The sequence below is a fragment of the Haliotis rufescens genome, unplaced genomic scaffold, assembly GCF_023055435.1.
Source record: "Haliotis rufescens isolate VD_foot unplaced genomic scaffold, xgHalRufe1.0.p SCAF_30, whole genome shotgun sequence".
NCBI lineage: Eukaryota > Metazoa > Mollusca > Gastropoda > Lepetellida > Haliotidae > Haliotis > Haliotis rufescens.
This window is the reverse complement of record NW_025964002.1, coordinates 5,483,963-5,503,538: the sequence shown is the minus strand read 5'-3', so window position 1 is coordinate 5,503,538 and position 19,576 is coordinate 5,483,963. Positions and strand designations below refer to the sequence as shown.

Genomic DNA, 19,576 nt, shown 5'->3' with positions numbered 1-19,576 from the left:
CGCACACGGGCCCGGCCAGGCCATTTAATGTGTTTCCGAAAGGGGTGAAAGTGGTCTGTGCAACCCAAGAGGGGGGTTTAGGGGTTGCTTATATAGAATTTGGGAATTTTGAGATTTGGAATAGATGCCGATGGGGTTGGGGAGGAGAACTAAGGGAGCTGGGTATGGTGGATGTTTGTTTGTTTATGTGATTTTGATTTGGTAGGTTATTGTGTTTTTAGATGCGTTTTATTAGTTCCGTTTTTATTAAGAATACGCCTAAGGCCTTGAAGTTTTCTAGTTTATTTTGTGGGTTTAGTATTGCTTCTAGAGTGAGAGCCTTGTTTAGATTGAGGGTGGTTTGTAATGCGGTTCGATGTGTTAGGTAATGTGTGCAGTTGATGAGTGCGTGTTCTGGGGTTTCTGGTTGTTTGCAGTGTGGGCAGTTACCTGTAGTGTGTTTTTTTAATTTTTTTAGGTGGTTATTTAGGTTGGTGTGTCCTGTTTGGAGTTTAGTGATTACTCTGTCGATTTTTTTTGATTGATGGAGAATTTTTGGTTTGTTTAGTGGTTTGCTGAGCACTTTTTTGATTTGGCTATTTGAGTTTAGATATTGATTATGCCATTTTTTGGTGATTTTTTGCTTGTTTACACTTTTAATTTCTGATTTTGAGATGGGTAAGTTTAAGCTTATTTCTGGGATTTTGGGGGATAGTTTAGCTGCTTTATCGGCGTTTTCATTACCGTATATTCCTACGTGGGCGGGTATCCACAAGAAGGTTATTTGTTTGCCTGCCTTAGTTAGGTCGTTGGAGCTTTTAAGTATTTGATTTATTAATTTAGGTCGGTTTTTGGTATTTTTGTTTTGGAGGGCTTGCTGTCCACTTAGGGAGTCGGTAAGTATTAGGATTTTTTTTGGTGGTTTTTGGATTCTTGACTATGGAGGGCTGAGGCCAGGCCCATTAGTTCTGCCGGGAAAATTGATTGGTTGTTTGGGAGTCGGTAGGATTGTGTGGTTTTAGTTGGTTGTGTGGTATGGACTCCGAAACCTGTGTGTTTGGAGGTCGGATCTGAGGATCCGTCCGTGTAAATGTGACACCAATTTGGCCAATTTTCGTGTATGTATGCTAGTGTGGTGGTTTTAGCTATGTTTGGGTCGGTTTGTTATTTTATTTGGCGAGCTAGTGTTGTGTCTATTTTGGGTATTTTAAGTTTAGGGGTGAAGATATTTGATTGTTTGCAGTTTTGTTTAAGATTTTTAATTTGGTGTTCATTTAGGTAGTTTGTTATTCTTTGGGATATTGGGGTGAGTAAGGGGTGTTTACGAGCTAGAGGTTGGTTTTTGGGGCTGATGTTTTGGTTTATTAAGTTTTGGATGAGAGGGTTTGATTGGGACGCGGCCCAGAAATTTAAGCTTAGCTGTTCCCTGCGTAGACTTAGTGGCATTTCTCCTGTTAAGGCCTGAAGTGAGGTGTAGGAGGTGCCATGTTGGGTGCGTGTAATTAGTTTGAGAGCCTGATATTGTATTGAGTCAAGTTTTTTAGATAGAGAGTTGTTTAGGGTGTTGTATATGGCGCAGCCGTAGTGTGTCTGGTCGGAAAATCCCTTGCTATTACCTAATCCGTCGTGTTTTTTTTCAAGGATCATACTCACAGGGTAACCCCTAGAGAAGGTAAGGTGAGACACTTTGCATTTCAGGATAAACCTCTCCCTCAACCCTGCTTAATGCTTCTATTATCTATGAGTGTGTTTAGGAAAACAGGATTATCTGAGACAGTTGTAATCTGCCATACCGCGAGAATACGTGCTGCATCTCCGAGCAGCTCGTTCTGTGAAAACACACTTCTCCTGAACCTGACTTGGACCACTCAGTATTATTGTCGTGATGGTTAAAAGACGCCATAAATTAAGGTTCTCTACATATCTAGCAACTTTTTTTATATAAGCAACCCTCTTGGGTTGCACACACCACTTTGGCACCTTTCGGAAACACATTAAATGGCCTGGCCGGGCCCGTGTGCGAAATACGCATCAGTCGGAAAGCGCACGTTAAATCTCCAAAGTAAGTAAGTAAGTAAGCAACTTTGTTTTACAGTCGTGATGTTTAAGATCATTAACCACCCGGGACAAGTCGATCCGACAGGTTGAATGATACGCAGGATGCAAAAGGAGGTAAGCGCAAGTACGGTACAGAAACTGAAGTAAGTTGGGCGCTCTTAGTTTTCTGTATGCTTACACATCATCACGTCATACTGGAATTAATTTAGTTTCTTATTCTAATACTGCTTATCTTTGTCAGTGGCCAGTGAAAGTATCACAAGGGAAAATTCCAATATATACAAAATATACAATTTGTATATATGGTATATCCAAAAATATACAATTTTGTATATATGGATAGATTTCACCACTGCTTTACTCAGTTCCTTTTTACTGGATTCTCACAATATGTGGTTGATATTGAAAATATTAGTAATAATACCGGACATTATTATTGCATGTGACAAATATACTTTAAAACTATGTTCATTATGACAACTATATTTGGAGTGTTATGAAATAATTGGCATTTATTCATGTTGACAGCATTTTACATAATAAAGAAATAGAAGATTTCAGCAGACTTTTGTAACTGTTAGATATATAATACGTCCGCCTACTGTTTACAAATAAGATGATCTATACATCAGTAGTTCAGAGTAGTTTTAAACAGTGACGGTAAAATAAATTTATCGTGAATAGCGGCAAATATGAATATATACAATTTAATATATATGTTTCTGTTATGTCATGGTATGTTGATTCTGAATCTAAAATATTGCTTGATATTGTTTGCCAAACAGTTGTATGCACTGTCCATCGTGATACTTCTACTTAAGTATATAAAAAAGGATGTTTGTTTAGACATGCGTTCATTGTAAACAACGCCGTGTTTTCGTTTGCTGGTTAGCTTTTACAGGTCAAAAGCAAAGTTAATCGCATTACTTTCGTGACGCATTTTAGGCCTGTCATACAGTTCCTAAAACAAATATATCCAATACAGCCGATGCAAGTCAATCATATTTGGCAAGACTAGATTACTGCAGTTATATATTTTATCAATATAATCAAACAATTGTTTTTTGTGTGTAAAATATGTTCATTTCAGAAACTAGATGTTAGTCTAGCCAGCGGTCTAAACTCGCATTAATTTGGTTACACGTTTCATGATTTACAGTATTCGTGAAGAATATGTAACAATTAGCCACAATTAGAGCCTTTGGTAGGAGTAGAGGGAATGATAAGCATAGACTTGCTAAGTATTTTATGATATTCATGATAGCTCAAAAGAAACTTTGATTTATGTTTGTAGTACACCCCAAAAAGAGGGATAACACAAGTGATATATTAAGATGACATACAACTTATACATACTTACGTGTATAAACTACTATCAAACAGTGAGGATAACAGGTGTTTGCATAGAGGTGAGCGTATCCTGCACCACCGGTGGAACAAACACACGCAAAGGCAAGTTAGTTGTTAAACCCGAAAAACACGGAAACGATTAGCACAAGTCAAAACAGAGAATTTCATCGGACATAACTCCATTTGCTACTTCTGTGGTAGTCACCAATCAACCCATTTATACTTCCAAAAATAGCTTTAACCCTTTTAAAGCTTTTGAGAAATTCAACAGTATGGGTTTGGTCTGACAAAGCAAGAAGCACAAATGGGGCATGTTTCGGCCAATGATTAGAGTATTCTTGCAAGTCTAAGGGTCCAACAGGAGTTATTTCTGCGACATGCTATTTCAAAACCCAAAATTCAGAGGGATATATATGAAAAGAAAAATTGAAATCATACAAATATAAATTCCTTCCAGGTGAAGGCTATCACTTGAAATCAAATTAACAAAGCAGATTTTAGTAAATGACACATCTCTTGGGGTAGAAGTTCATCTCTGTCACCATGCTATGGTATTTCTGGAAAGGAAAGTTAACTTACAAAGTTGTAATATACGTGAAAGGCTTAATGTTGCTGATTAAGCGCAAAGATAAAAACTCTAACTGACTGCTCAGTAACATTCATGTAATATTAGTAATATTCAAATAAGTGTACTTGTTCTAGGTGTGTGTGACGTGGATACATATATCTAAGCGTATAGAAGAAACGTCAACAAACTTGTAACTATGTATAAAATAATAAATAAGCCATGTCCTTCATATGTAGTTCCATTTGCACGGACATCTACGTTTAAAAGGTCTTATATTATAGATACATTAGGCCAATGGATTAATCTATCATCAGGAATCAGGGATAGTCCGTCAATATCTTATTTTAAAGCTGTCGCATCTGAGCAGCCTACATCACCACCTATGCACTATAATTGCGGTGAGAGATCTACAAACATATTGCACACTAGATTGAGACACAATTGTAGCACACTAAATTCCAAACTGTTTCGTGTTAATTATCTGATACTATTTCCTGTAAATGCGGAGCTCCTTGTGAAAATTCATTCCATTTCTTCTTCCAATGTACCTTATATGATGATATTAGGGAGACATTACTGACAGCTATCGATAATCTTGGAGGACAAAAAACTCTAAATAGTATTCTTTTTTGAGATCCAAACTTAGATGTTTTCCTGAATACAAAAATATTCTTGTCTGTACACAAATTTATAGAAACGACTAACAGATTCAGTTGCTAGCATATTATTGTTTCCAAACTGTTAATCATTAATATTGTTAAATCTATATACAACACTAACATGTATAATATTAGCATATGTATGAGATGCACACTGTCTTCACTTTCCAGCACATTGTACATATCCTTCATATGAGCACTGTATATTAATTTATATTGCGCACTATGTTTCCACAATGTGATGCTTCAACTGTAAATTGTTAATTTTCATTATGCGATATTATGTATAACTGCATATAGGGAGAAGGTGGCAATAAGTGCTGCACTTGTGCCCAATCCCTTTGTCTTTTTGGACAATACAATATGTTTAATAATAATAATAATAAGCAACCAATGTATTATGATCAGGGTCCATTGGTATCCCTTCAGCAAGTGCGAATCAGGTCCTAACACATCTGTTTTGTCATGTATCACGCGCTATACAGTCGAACCTCGCTTATCCGGACAATTGCTTTTTCGAAAATGTTGTCCGGATAAACGAGTTTCTGGATATCTGAATACCTTGTTATCTGACCAGACGTCCTTCCCCTACCTCAATTCTACCGAGGCATATCGTCAAGTCACACAAGTTCGATCGACATGTAACTTCGATCGGCCATTTTGAATGATATTTCTCGCGAAATGTAACGAGAAATGACGGTACCTGCAGCTTTGATCTTCTGACAACACCGCTTTCGTTCGCTTGGACCGGAAAATGCTTCGTGTCAAGTTACCAAACGTAAGTAATAGCTCATATTCAGCAAACAACTACTTTTTAACCCGAGATCACTAATGTAACTTGATCAGCTCAAATAGAATGTCAGTTGTAATAAATGCACACGTTGTAAATCGACGGCACACCTGTCGTCTGCTTGTTTACGTTCATGGTGTAAATGTCACGTGATGAGACACGTGATGTGCTCGCCAAAATTTAAAACTATGGAAACAAATTAGGGTCATTTCTTATTGAAAATGTTATACTTTTTGAGAACTTCTGTCTCTGGAGTTTTGGTGATATATAAAATAAACCTTTATTTTTACAGGTTTTGACCAATGGTGAACCAACCAGAAGAGGCCAATATAGGCAATATTTGTCTGCAGCCCTCGACAAGGCATATAATGCTGTTTTAGATGGAATGGCAATTAGGAAAGCTGCCACTACCTTTGCTGTTCCATTTGCTACACTGCATGACAGGATGAGTGGGAAGGTTTCTATTGAATGTAGTACCACTGGTAGAGAACCACTATTGTCCATGGAAGAAGAACAGGGACTTGTTTCACATATTGAAGCCATGGCAAATTTTGGGTATGGCTATACAAGGGCTGAGGTTACTACTATTGCCACAGACCTAGCAATATATGTTGGAAAGAAGTCAAAGGATGAACAACCCCTATCACTTCAGTGGTTTTATGGGTTTATGAAGCGATGGCCTGATCTGTCAGTGAAGAAGCCACGATCCCTTGAGATACAGAGAGCAAAAGCTACCTCAGAGGAGACGATCACTCATTTTTTTAATGAGTTTGGGCACATCATGGATAAGTACAACCTGAAGACATGCCCTCATCGCATTTATAATGTTGACGAAAAGGGACTTATAGAGCATCATACCCCACCATCAGTTGTTACATCGAGTCAGAGTACTCCAGCTGCAGTCACAACGTCAAGATCAAGTACTACAACGGTTATAGGTTGCGGCAATGCGTCTGGTAGTTCTATACCACCGTATTTTGTATTCAAGGGCAAGAGGATGCGGGAAGAACTCCTTTCAGGAAGTACCCCTGGAGCAGCAGGCACTGTAAGCGACTCTGGCTGATCAAACACGGAGATTTTTCAGCACTATCTGACAGAGCATTTCCTGATGCATGCTGTCGCCGCGTCTGCAGATAGTCCACTTCTTATTGTGTATGATGGTCATAGATCCCACGTATCTATTCCACTCATCGAATGGGCACGTCAACATCACATTATTTTGTTTGTACTGCCTGCACACACGTCCCATGTTTTACAGCCAATGGATGTTGGTTGCTTTGGACCTTTTGCTAAAATTTACAACAACCTCCGTCATACGTATATGCGGGAAAATGCCACAAGTTCAGTTGATAAACATTCTGTTTGTGAACTTGGCTGTAGAGCTTATAACCTGCCGCTGACACCAACAAATCTGCGATCCTCTTTCAGGAAATGTGGAGTCTATCCATTTGACAAGTCTTCCACCGCCAATATCAACTTTGCGCCATCAACAGTTTTTTAGTCGACTGAACCTTTGCTGCATCCTGATACTGGTGTTATTGATTCATGTGTGCCAGTTGGAGACAAGGTTGTCACTTTACCTTCTGAGGGCAATGATGTAGCAGGATTCTTTAAAGACAAGACGACTGTACTTTTCAAGAAAGCTGTGCCTACTAAAAAGAGAAACGTTCTGAGCGCTGTTGTCGGGGGCAAGGCCATCACCGAAGACGTCATTCTGAATAAAATTATTTCCCACCAGACTGTGAAATCGGCACCCAAAAAAAGAAAGCAAGCACCTAAACCAAGTAAATCTTAAAAAAAAAAAAATACTGTCACTGCAACGAATGCAAGTACTGGAACTTCACGGTCCAACGCGCATCAGGACGATAGTTTTGATAGTGATGTGACAAGTGATGACGAACTGTGCTGCAAATGTAGCAAATTTGTACCTGATGAGGTTCGAGCTAATGTCTACCTCATCATAACAACCTGGGCACAATGTACCCACCCTACATGTCAGCACTGGACACATTTACGTTTCTGCACGCCAGTTCGTGTTGTGCGTCGACATTCTGAGTTTTGGTGCCCCTGTCACGATGAGCCTGAAGAATAACTCCCTGCATCAACCTTGTAAATAATCTGGATATTTGTGACTTTTCGTCGTTTTTTTTCAATATTAAAACATAAAATGAACGTTTGATGGACAAAGATGTAATAAAACAACTGCGGACTGTTCTAATTCGAATTTTGACACAAGAGACCGTCCATACATGTCATCCCGGTTATGCGACAAGCCAACCAATCAAATGATCGAACTTGTGTGACGTAGCTTTCTGGGTCACTTCTGTTGACAGTGAGAGGGCGGCCATACCGCGAGTGTAAATTTCAATGGAAATACGTGGATTTGGGAAATGTTTGTCACAAATAAACAAGTTCACAGGTAAGATATTTGAAAAAAAGATTATATGAATGTTACTATGAATATTCAGCGACTTTTCGTAAGTGATCGAACTTCCAGGACACGAGGAAGAGTAGCTTGACATTTCGTTAGTACGGTCCTCATACTGTCTTTGCCTTGTTTCTCCTGAATCTCATTAGTTTCAAAAGAAACAGATAAATCGGTCATACAATGCTTTCATTGGATTTATCAAAAAGGACCATATCAGGTTTGTTCGCTTGGATACGTCTGACTCTGTATGTGGGCGTATTCCAAAGAATTTTATATGTAATTATCATTTCCCACGACGCCCTCTGCATATTCTGGGTCGTACCATTGATGGTCTCGGAGTCAAAACCACACATTACGGTAACAAGAGGATCGAACCATGCCAAAGATACTGTGTTTGTGTCAATCTGGACATCAACTTTGACACAAAATCACACATTGACGTTTTCGAGTGGCAAGTGACTGGTTCTGGGTCGATTTGATATGGCACTTCGCTTGATTGACACTCATTTCTGTACCGTCCAGCACCATCAACAAAATAAACATTAACATTGATATTCAGTACTGCATCAATGGGTCGTTTAGGAAAATCTGTTGAATGACTTGTTTTCAGTCTTGACATTATTCACAAGAGGATCTTCAGATAAATAAATATGTGCAATAGTGCACGATTAAATTCAATCATGAAATGCCACCTTGTTAATCACACCATAGACGTTAAAATATGGGCGATGATCCTCATCATAAACAACTATCATCATCATTATCATTATAATGTTTATGTTCCCGTCACAGTACATCGTATTTAAAGAAAACAAGGTATAGATATAAACACATTTGATGATACATCCGTGAGTTTAAATTTGATTTTGACAGCCCGGACCAAGTCGGACCTAACACAAGCCAAACACTTCTGATAGACACTATGTCTAGGATGTAGAGGGGAAAAGGGCTTCACTTTGAGCACCTTGTTTTCTTTAAAGACGATGTACTGATACATTATAAAATGGTATTTAGGTAGATATAACACTGATCTATAGATGTAAACACATTTAATTATACTGTTATGTTTTTAAAGTTAATTTTGACAGCCCGGGCCAAGTCGGACCGAACACTTTTAACAGAATGTTGAGAATGTAGAGGGAAAAGGGCTTCACTTTGAGCACCTTGTTTTCTTTAAATACAGCGAACGGAGACTCTTTAAAGTGGTATATAGGTAGATATTAAACTCGTGTATAGATGTGAATACATTTGAATATTCATCTATGACGTTTAAGTTGATTTTGACAGCCCGGGCCAAGTCGGACCGAACACTTTTAACAGGGATTTTCTTAAGAAAATACAATAAAAGTGCTTGACTTTAACGGCCCAGTTGTCTTTGAATGCGATATACTGTGACATTATAAAGTGGTGTATAGGTAGATATACCACTAGTCTATAGATGTAAATACATTTGAAGATACATATGTGTGTTTAAAGTAGATTTTGACCGCCCGGGCCAAGTCCGTCCCAACACAAGCCAAACACTTCTGATAGAGACTATGTTGAGAATGTAAAGGGAAAAGGGCTTCACTTTGAGCACCTTGTTTTCTTTAAATGCGATGTACTGTGACATTATAAAGTGGTATTTAGGTAGATAGATATTATACTAGTTTATAGATGTGAATCCATTTGATGATACATATGTGAGTTTAAAGTTGATTTTGACAGCCCGGGCCAAGTCGGACCGAACACCTGTGTGACTGTTGAGAGTATAGGGAGAAGAGGTCTACTTTAACCAACGTGTCTGCTTTAAATACGACGATCAGTGACATTATAAAGTGGTATTTACTTATATATAGAACGTTCCTTTAAATATAAACACTATGCTTACGGATGGAAATTTGTATCACGATAGCTAGAAGTATTTAATACGTTTCAAATCTTACTTCGTTTAACGATTGCTCTTTTACATGTTACCAAGATCAGCGACGCTTACACACTGCTCCACTTTCTGGTTTTCAAGCGATTTACTCCGAATTACTTATTTATGGTGCACTTTTTTGTTTGGTGATTGTTCATTGATGTTATGTGTGTATGTTGCATCAATTATATGTAGGTATGATCGCCGATAATGAAGTAATTAGCCAGAAACACTTTGGCACGTCTTGACCCGGCCCGGCCCGACTTTTAGGCAATGCCTCGCTTTGTGCAAGTGGGCCCTGGTATGATCACCAACTGATGGTCATTCCTGAACACATGCTGTTAATATAGTCTGAAAAGTAATTTACTTTTAGCAAAGATTTCTTAAGAGACTCTTAAGACGCTTGTATTTATTATAACATGTGAACAGAGAGATGCGGCAGAAACCAGGACACCATGACCTTCAGCTGATTCCCATACGACATTGACACCCCCCCCCCCCCCCCCTCCCCCCAAACCCTACCACCAGCGAACCAGCGAACCAGCCCCATCCTTGATGACTGGAGTCTGTCCCATACACTCCATACACGTTGAATAACTTATCAGACACTCTGGTGGCGATGATGATCACATACCACTTCAAGAGAGAGGATGCCTGCCACCATTCTGTAATCTTCAAAGGATCCTTATAATTTGTAAGTGTTTTCACTGGCAATGATGGTGGTGCTTGAAAACCTGGAACGTAAGCAGCACTGCATTAAACCTTACCAGAACATCGCACCGACAACAACATTAAACACCACCTCTCATATAATTGTGAATGATTTTACAATAATTTGCATAACCGCTTAGTCAACAATAGATGAGGTGAGGTGACAGAAATAAAATACAGCAAAAGGGACGACTTTGTAAGAGACTATTACATCTTTATTCAACGAAACTGGTTCATATTAGGGACAGCAAAAGCGTGGGCAGATTGCTGATACACAAAGAAGGACTGATGCCATCATAGACAATACACCAAGTCAGTAACATGCTGCTCTACATAGAGCTCTGGGGAACTTTGGAGTCAAGATTAGTGTTTGGATAAAGACAAACGCGTTGCATGTTCAGATGGTTTGCAGTCGACTGCCGTAAAAAAGAAAGTATACTCCCAGTTTGATGGTAGCTAAAAATGAAAGGAATGGTCACTAGTACACGATGTTGATGTAGTTGATACGGATATCATTGTTGTGTTTTTGAACCTTTCCTCTGTTTCGGCGACTGTTTTCAGCTTTGACAACATTTGTAATTTTTTGGTCAAATCCAATTTGCAAGTGTCTACTATATTTTGCCCGGTAGTGTATTCTCCCCTCTCCACTTACACTAATGTTTCATGACCGTCTTCCGACAAGCAAACGCCGCTTACTCTGACCTATGCATCACGACAATATCCGCATAGATACAGACATATGTCATATCTGGGACGTGTGTGCCTCAGGCTGAATACAGGCAGTAGACCTTGACGCGTGGTGAAGATGGTGGTGGTGGTGGTGGTAGGGTGGTGATGGTGATGGTGATTATGGTGTATTCAAACTGAACCAATTTTCATTTAAACAACAAAGATCCTTGGCAACTGGGGATGAACTATGGCCGTTTCATGTAAAAGTCATCCGTTTCACTTGGAGGGTGGGTGAAATGTACATGCATTAGTTGCTATTGTTCAGATTTTGATGAAGACGACTGCTATGTTTTGCTATACTTCTCTGTCTATGAAGCTGAGCGTTATAATGAGCTAAAAGGGGCGTAAAATTAAACTCACTCACTCACTGAACGTTATGCTCATACTAATTAATGTATCAAACTGCATCCAAGTTGTAAAGGTTGCTGTGATGTTAAAGAGTGTTTTATGTCATCCAACGGAATTATAGTCTGGAAGGTAATTTAAGGTACCGACGTTTACTACAATTTCTGAAAAACTACATCTTCAGCTCCGACGTTCATACAGTTTGGCCCTCACTCTATGCAGGTTCATACTCCAATGAACTAACACAAAGTGAAGGTCAATTCTTAAATAATGTTGAATTATTCTTTTTATAATGTTCTTTATGATAAAACTTTGAGGAAAAGGCTCGCGAGCATATCATACATATCAAGTATTGAAATTATTCAGCATGGACAGCATTGTCAGCAAATGTGCAGTTTGTATGGAATTTTTAAAAATAATACAATTTTGAGTTTCTTTATTTTGTCTTTTATCAAATTATGTTTTGAACATTTGTATTTGTATCTTCTGTATGGAATACTGTAAGGGACAATCCCGGGTCGCCCCGATTATGTTTCTAGGTTTGTCAGCACCATACCCGTGCTCGTGGGTTTCACAGAAGTGGTAAACGTCTAAGACCTGCATCACTTCGGGCTTTCCTCCCACATTAAGCTGACACGCTGCGATATAACTGGAATAATGTTAAAAGCGGCGTTAAACCCAACTCACTCACTGTAAGGGACATTGTCGCGTTCTCGCATTCTCGCGATCTCGACCTTTGGAAACGAACTAAATATGCAAAAAACACGAGAATGCGAGATCGCCAGAGCAGAGATTTGGCCAAAATATCGCGTTCTCGCGATCTCGCATTCTCGTGATTTTGATACATAGCACTATTGGTCAAAAGTGGACAACGCGAGAATGCGACATTTGGACATGATGAAAAATCTCGCAATCTCGACTTGTCAAATAAGTCCACAAAAAGACGAAATCGCGAGAACGAGAGAATGGGACGTTTTAGACGCTGTCCGTGCCCATGCGTGATATCATAAGGTCAAGGCGCATGCGCACGTTAGTAGTCCGATGGTCATGCTCTCATGCTCTTTATTCTCCAGTAGCATTCAGCAAACTTATGACTTGAGCTTGAAAATGCTATGTAATTTACATACACAAAGTCCCATGTAGAGTAGAGTAGAGTAGAGTAGAGTAGAGTAGAGTAGAGTAGAGTAGAGTCCTCTCCCTTTGGTACAGTTTCCTATGTACTTTAAGTTAAAACCCTTAACATGCTCAATATAATTTAACAAAAGAAATTGGGTACGTGAATGTCCAGTAATAGTTAAAACATTAAAGTGTGAGGAAGCTGGAAACAAAATATCACATCAGCAGTATTGCAGCTATTCGCGGCTGCACTGTCAGTTATGGAAATAATCACAGGCCAGTGATTTTCTCCACGAAGCAATATCATACACGTTAGCATATTCATAAAACAAAATTCGCAAAGACCAATTTGTAGCATTCGTCTAAAATGAGATTGTCCGATGTTTTTACTCGACACCATAGTCGCTAATTATAGGCCATACAAAATTAATTATTCATAGATTTTCATCCTCTCCCACCTGACTACAAAACATCCTGCCTTACACTCTTCTATTGCCTCAAAGTTCCTAGAAATAGAAATATCGCCAATATGTGTGTTCCTACTCCGTACACGTAGCCCTATTGAGCACGCATGATGCATGTGAACCGCCCTCTTCGACAGCAATTGTACACATATGCCTTAAATAATTCGAACGGACAGCGTCTAAAAAACGAGAACACGAGAACGCGAGATCGCGAGAAAATGAATATTCGCGCATTATCACGATTTCGTGTTTTTGTGGCCTAATTTTACAAGTCGATATTGCCAGATTTTTCATCATGTCCGCATTCTCGCGTTGTCGACTTTTGATAAAAACTGCTATGCATCAAAAACGAGAGAACGTGAGAACGCGACATTTTGGCCAAATCTCGCGTTCTAGCATTCTCATGTTTTGGGTATATTCAGCTCGTTTCCCAAAGTATTCCATAATCCAGAGTCCAATTTTGTACGCAAATAACCGATAACCTATTTATGCGAAATGAAATATAAACTACACAAAATGCTTCTTTTATCCGGAAAGTTGGTTTCCGGATCCGGACAGACAATTTCAATTTCCAACCGTGCAAAACACACACCATTAGGTCACACTTACCGGTCAGCAAACACGCTTGTTTTACAATTCAAACCCGGCAGTCAAATATTTGACATGTATAACCAGTAGGTTGGTTGTTGGTTGGTTTGTTGTTTAACGCCGCACTCAGCAATATTCCAGCTATATGACGGCGGTCTGTAAATAATCGAGTCTGGACCAGACAATCCTGTGATTAATATCATGAGCATCGATCCACGCAATTGGGATCGATGACATGCATGAACCAAGTCAGCGAGCCTGACCACCCGATCCCGTTAGTCGCCTTTTACGCCAAGTATAGTCACCTTTTACGGCAAGCATGGGTTGCTTAAGACCTTTTCAACCCCGGAATCTTCACGGGTCGTATAACCAGTAGGAATTGGAACATATTATTCTACATGTCCATGTTTTTGATGGACAAAATGTTGTTCATGCTCGGTAATAGTGAGGACTGGCATCACTAAGTTTGTACCCAAATGTTTCCGTGGTTTGTTTAGGTGAACAACTGACTTGTCTTTGCATGTGTGGCAGGATACGCTCACTTTATTGCGAACACCCGTTTGAAGGCCTGCACTACTTTGGGTTTTTAGCAAACATCAGTCTGATACGCCGTGATATAACTGTTTGTTTGTTTGTTTGTTGTTTAACGCCGCACTCAGCAATATTCCAGCTATATGACGGCGGTCTGTAAAATAATCGAGTCTGAACCAGACAATCCAGTGATTAATATCATGAATATCGATCCACGCAATTGGGATCGATGACATGCATCAACCAAGTCAGCGAGCCTGACCACCCGATCCCTTTAGTCGCCTTTTACGACAAGCATAGTCGCCTTTTACGGCAAGCATGGGTTGCTGAAGACCTATTCTACCACCGAATCTTCACGGGCCGTGATATAACTGAAATGCTGTTCAAGGTAGTGTTTATCCCACTCTCACTGTATTGTGTGTTACTGCACCTGTCAAAATTATGTGTAGTGATGTCATGTTATATGTGCAAAAAAGCACATTCAATTATCCAGTTGATTTGATAAGAATATACTTCCGTCAGTGCGTATTTTAAGAACGCCCCCAAACCGTATTTTTTAAACACATATTATATCGCCATATCATATCCTGGTGACTTGGCTTACTGCTTTATACTCCAGTAGTGGGAATATGCTGGGATGGGAGCAGAGATTGTAGCGGTTGAAGTTACCAGAGTATATTCCATTCACAGGCCCTGGCCCGGGCCTTATGCTGCCCCTTGCAACATGGTGACAGCAGTTGATTCATGTCAATAAGATGACTTGTAGACGAGGCATTTATAATTAAAAAAGAGAGGCGTAAGAACATCAGAACAAATGGATCGACTCATCTTGTAATTATAAGAATTCAAGATAACAAACTGTACTTGAGCTTTTTAATTTTCTGAATTTTTATTGTATTTACATATTTCTAGTTCTTGATTCGAGAATTAATTTTGGTGTTTATTTTCTTAATATCTACAATGTATGCATGCTTTGTCAAAGAGAGGAACTGTTTTGCACAGTTCCACATTTGTAAATGGACTCTTGTAATTGATCAATAGAACCTGTTTCAGTGAAAGAAATAACCTGCATGAGTTTTGTTACTGTTTGGAGTCAGTCAGAGACTGTCTTTGTGCTTCTACAAAGAGTTTCGGGATTTGTCGTTAATCACCGAAAGTGATTATACAGTTTGCATTTCATTCAATTATTTCACAGTATTTATTTTTCATGTTGCTCAGGATTTCTAGAGGAAAAATGGTTGTGTTCATTCAATAGAAAATGATAGAATAATAAACCAAAATAATCTCTTATCTATGTTTTTGTTGTTATTATTTACATATTTGTCATGAGTGCTGAGTTCCAGTACGTATCACAGGTGATACATGGCAAACCCAAAGCACTAATACCCATCGTATCACAGGTGATACAACAATATTTTGTAAACAATTGAACAAACAGTGGAAATCAACACATCTCTGTCTTAGTTTGACCACAGGTGTGTCAAATTAGGATTTTAAGAATTTTTGGACAACTAGAAATAGTTCTGGTTACTAGAGGGTTAAAAAATCGGATTCTTCTTGCATGTCTATGTAGCTCAGTATGGTTAGGTCTACTTTCGCACTTTCGCCTACAGTACTTTACAGAAATAGTGATGTGATGTGCAATGTGATAGAAAGTAAAGAATGAAATAGTTCATTACTTAACATTGAGTAGAGGACATGTTAGACACAGTTATTAAGATTAACATATTAAAGAAATGCAACTGATCTGAAACCAAACATAGTTACAAGAGATTTATAAAAGAAACTACAATATCTCCTGAGTAGATTCCCATTGTTGTTCAGTAACACAAGACTTCTGATCACACCAAACACTAAGATTAACAAGCGCTTCAAACAGGTTAATTATTTAACATACTTTCGTTAATTCAAGATAGCATAAGCGTCAATGGGTGAACCCAGGTTGTACTTGTAAATCACATGAATTTTTATGGTTTTATTTGCAATGTGAATTCATTGGAGGTTTTTGGAAGATGGGACAATATTTTAGCAAGACGTGTTTTTATTCACATGTTTTTATTCAGTAATACATTGTTCTTAGATTGTTGTGAGATCTTATTGTTATAGATGGAGACTGTGTAATTGAACAACTGTGCCCTTTTTACGATGCCATCCGCTCTGCAGATTTTCCCGTCATATTTAACCAAAACTTTGCTAATGATATGAATATGATATTTAATAACACCAATCTAGTACCTAAAATAGCTACGATGTCAATCAGTTGAAAAATGCTTCGCCCATTGTATCTCAATAAGAAGGGGTTCTGCCCGTCATACCAGGCAGGATATGCTGGCACTATAAATCGGAAATAAGTCCGGACTAGTACAAGCAGACACACACATACACACATAATGATACTTGTCTTTAGCCTTTAAATGCTATGGACTGTACAAATGGCTATTATAAACTATTTTGCATTATTATTTACTATATTTTCACCCGCTGCCTGGGCGAGTCTAAATTGTTACTGAAGTAGTAAACTTGAACTAACATAAATCACCGGTGCATAAACTTGTTGGCGATTGTAGACGACGACCTATGTATGGTTCTATTGTCCACAGTTGGAAAATTCGAATAAACGAATATCCTGTAATTAATACTTGCTCTCTGAATAATACACAGAATTCGTATGTACAGTGAATATATACTGTACTGTATATGCTTTCAGGATTGTGGTATGAATCACACAGGTGATTGATACACTGTACCTACCTCTGTTACAAGCAAAGAAGGATGTGGCCCTCCACACAGCATGTGTCTTGTACTTCACAATCCATCTACTGGAATCCCTATCATGTCTTGACAGTGAATGATTAATTAATATACTGTCATCTTCTCGGTCACATGTCAGGGCTTCCATTTTATTACAGTTACAACATCAGTGAGTCACTTCAGAATACGTAGATTCATTTCGTGCACTACAAATAGCAAGTTTTAAGATTGTAAGTGCAGACCAATCTAAACTTCATATCCGGTAGCATAGAAAATACCTGTATCAATTTGGCTTGCGTTTTTACAAATTGACCATTGCTTGTCCTTTCTGTCAATTCTTATCAGCTCATAATGAAACTACATCACGTAATTAACAGCTAAGGTATGTAGTTTTGTTTGTTGGTTCAAGTCACAATCAGTAATATTCCAGCTATATGATAAACATGTAGTTAAACTACAGTTATCCACAGCTGTTTTTTGATAACAAATAACATAGGTTCAAGGTGGAATATTCATATCATGGTCTTCATTAACATGCAGAACATCACAGCACGACCAAACACATGGTCATATCATATTGGTCTCCCAGGTTAAAGTTCCCGTGAAGCCAATATATTAATGCATGATTATTTTAGAAAAAATCCCATATGTTTTCCCTTGATTTGAAAGCTACTTGTGATTTTAATGAGGAGACAAAGAAACACATGTTTTACCTGCATTTGAAAAGCCGCTTGGGCCTTTATCCCCAGTGTATCCAGTCTGTTCCCGTGTTGAATAAAGGACAAATACTAGAAATATTAGAACGCCTACAAACGCTGCGGCTACTGCCTTGATTCCGAACGCCATGGTCCTGCTCTTCACCTGTCTGAACTGTGACGTGGAGGGAGGCGTCAGACACATGTCAAGAGTGGGGCGGTGTGGCTGAAGGATTTATTGCCGTCACGTGTAGGCGCCTCTGTTCAACTGCCTTGGGTGTTCTACAGGGGCGTCTCAAACCTCTGTACATGGAGCATTAATAACCCATCAGCTGATATTCTGTACAGTGGGTCTGTTTACTTGTACTGTGCCTGTGAACATGTCTCCTGTTCAGTCCAGTGGTTCTGTTTACCTGGTCTCGTTTGCAATCTAATGTGCCCGTGGAACGTGTTTCCTGTGCAATCTAATGTGTCTGTTTACCTGGCCTCCTGTGCAATCTAATGTGCCTGTAGCATGTCGCCTGTTCAATCCAGTGTGTCTATTTACCTGGCCTCCTGTGCAATCTAATGTGCCCGTGGAAAGTGTTTCCTGTGCAATCTAATGTGTCTGTTTACCTGGCCTCCTGTGCAATCTTATGTGCCTGTGAACATGTCTCCTGTTCAAACTAGCGTGCCTGTTTACCTGGCCCCCTGTGCAATCTAATGTGCCTGTGAACATGTTTCCTGTTCAACCCAGTGTGTCTGTTCACCTTGCCTCCTGTGCAATCTAATGTGCCCGTGGAAAGTGTTTCCTGTGCAATCTAATGTGTCTGTTTACCTGGCCTCCTGTGCAATCTAATGTGCCTGTGAACATGTCTCCTGTTCAATCCAGTGTGTCTGTTTACCTGGCCTCCTGTGCAATATAATGTGCCTGTGAACATGTCTCCTGTTCAATCCAGTGTGTCTGTTTACCTGGCCTCCTGTGCAATCTAATGTGCCTGTGAACATGTCTCCTGTTCAGTCCAGTGTGTCTGTTTACCTGGCCTCCTGTGCAATCTAATGTGCCCGTGGAACGTGTTTCCTGTGCAATATAATGTGTCTGTTTACCTGGCCCTCTGTGCAATCTAATGTGCCTGTGAACATGTCTCCTGTTCAATCCAGTGTGTCTGTTTACCTGGCCCCTGTGCAATCTAATGTGCCTGTGAACATGTCTCCTTTTCAATCCAGTGTGTCTGTTTACCTGGCCTCCTGTGCAATCGAATGTGCCTGTGAACATGTCTCCTGTTCAATCCAGTGTGTCTGTTTACCTGGCCTCCTGTTCAATCTAATGTGCCTGTGAACATGTCTCCTGTTCAATCCAGTGTGTCTGTTTACCTGGCCCCTGTGCAATCTAATGTGCCTGTGAACATGTCTCCTTTTCAATCCAGTGTGTCTGTTTACCTGGCCTCCTGTGCAATCGAATGTGCCTGTGAACATGTCTCCTGTTCAATCCAGTGTGTCTGTTTACCTGGCCCCCTGTGCAATCTAATGTGCCTGTGAACATGTCTCCTGTTCAATCCAGTGTGTCTGTTTACCTGGCCCCCTGTGCAATCTAATGTGCCTGTGAACTTGTTTCCTGTTCATCCCAGTGTGTCTGTTCACCTGGCCTCCTGTGCAATCTAATGTGCCCGTGGAAAGTGTTTCCTGTGCAATCTAATGTGTCTGTTTACCTGGCCTCCTGTGCAATCTAATGTGCCTGTGAACATGTCTCCTGTTCAATCAAGTGTGTCTGTTTACCTGGCCTCCTGTGCAATCTAATGTGCCTGTGAACATGTCTTCTGTTCAATCCAGTGTGTCTGTTTACCTGGCCTCCTGTGCAATCTAATGTGCCTGTGAACATGTCTCCTGTTCAATCCAGTGTGTCTGTTTACCTGGCCTCCTGTGCAATCTAATGTG

At 39.5% G+C, this 19,576-nt stretch overlaps 1 protein-coding gene across 1 annotated transcript in view; it reads right to left on the bottom strand.

The window, feature by feature from the left end:
* The window catches only part of LOC124143247 (probable methyltransferase-like protein 24), a 35,369-nt gene extending 17,515 nt beyond the window's left edge, over positions 1-17,854 (bottom strand). The window contains exons 1-2 of the mRNA XM_046512140.2: positions 17,681-17,854; positions 10,367-10,466 (exon numbers count right to left, since the gene is read on the bottom strand). Coding sequence (XP_046368096.2) covers positions 10,367-10,466; positions 17,681-17,813 — 233 coding nt within the window. The 5' untranslated portion in view covers positions 17,814-17,854. The remainder of the gene's footprint in view (positions 1-10,366; positions 10,467-17,680) is intronic.
* Positions 17,855-19,576: the final 1,722 nt, after the last annotated feature.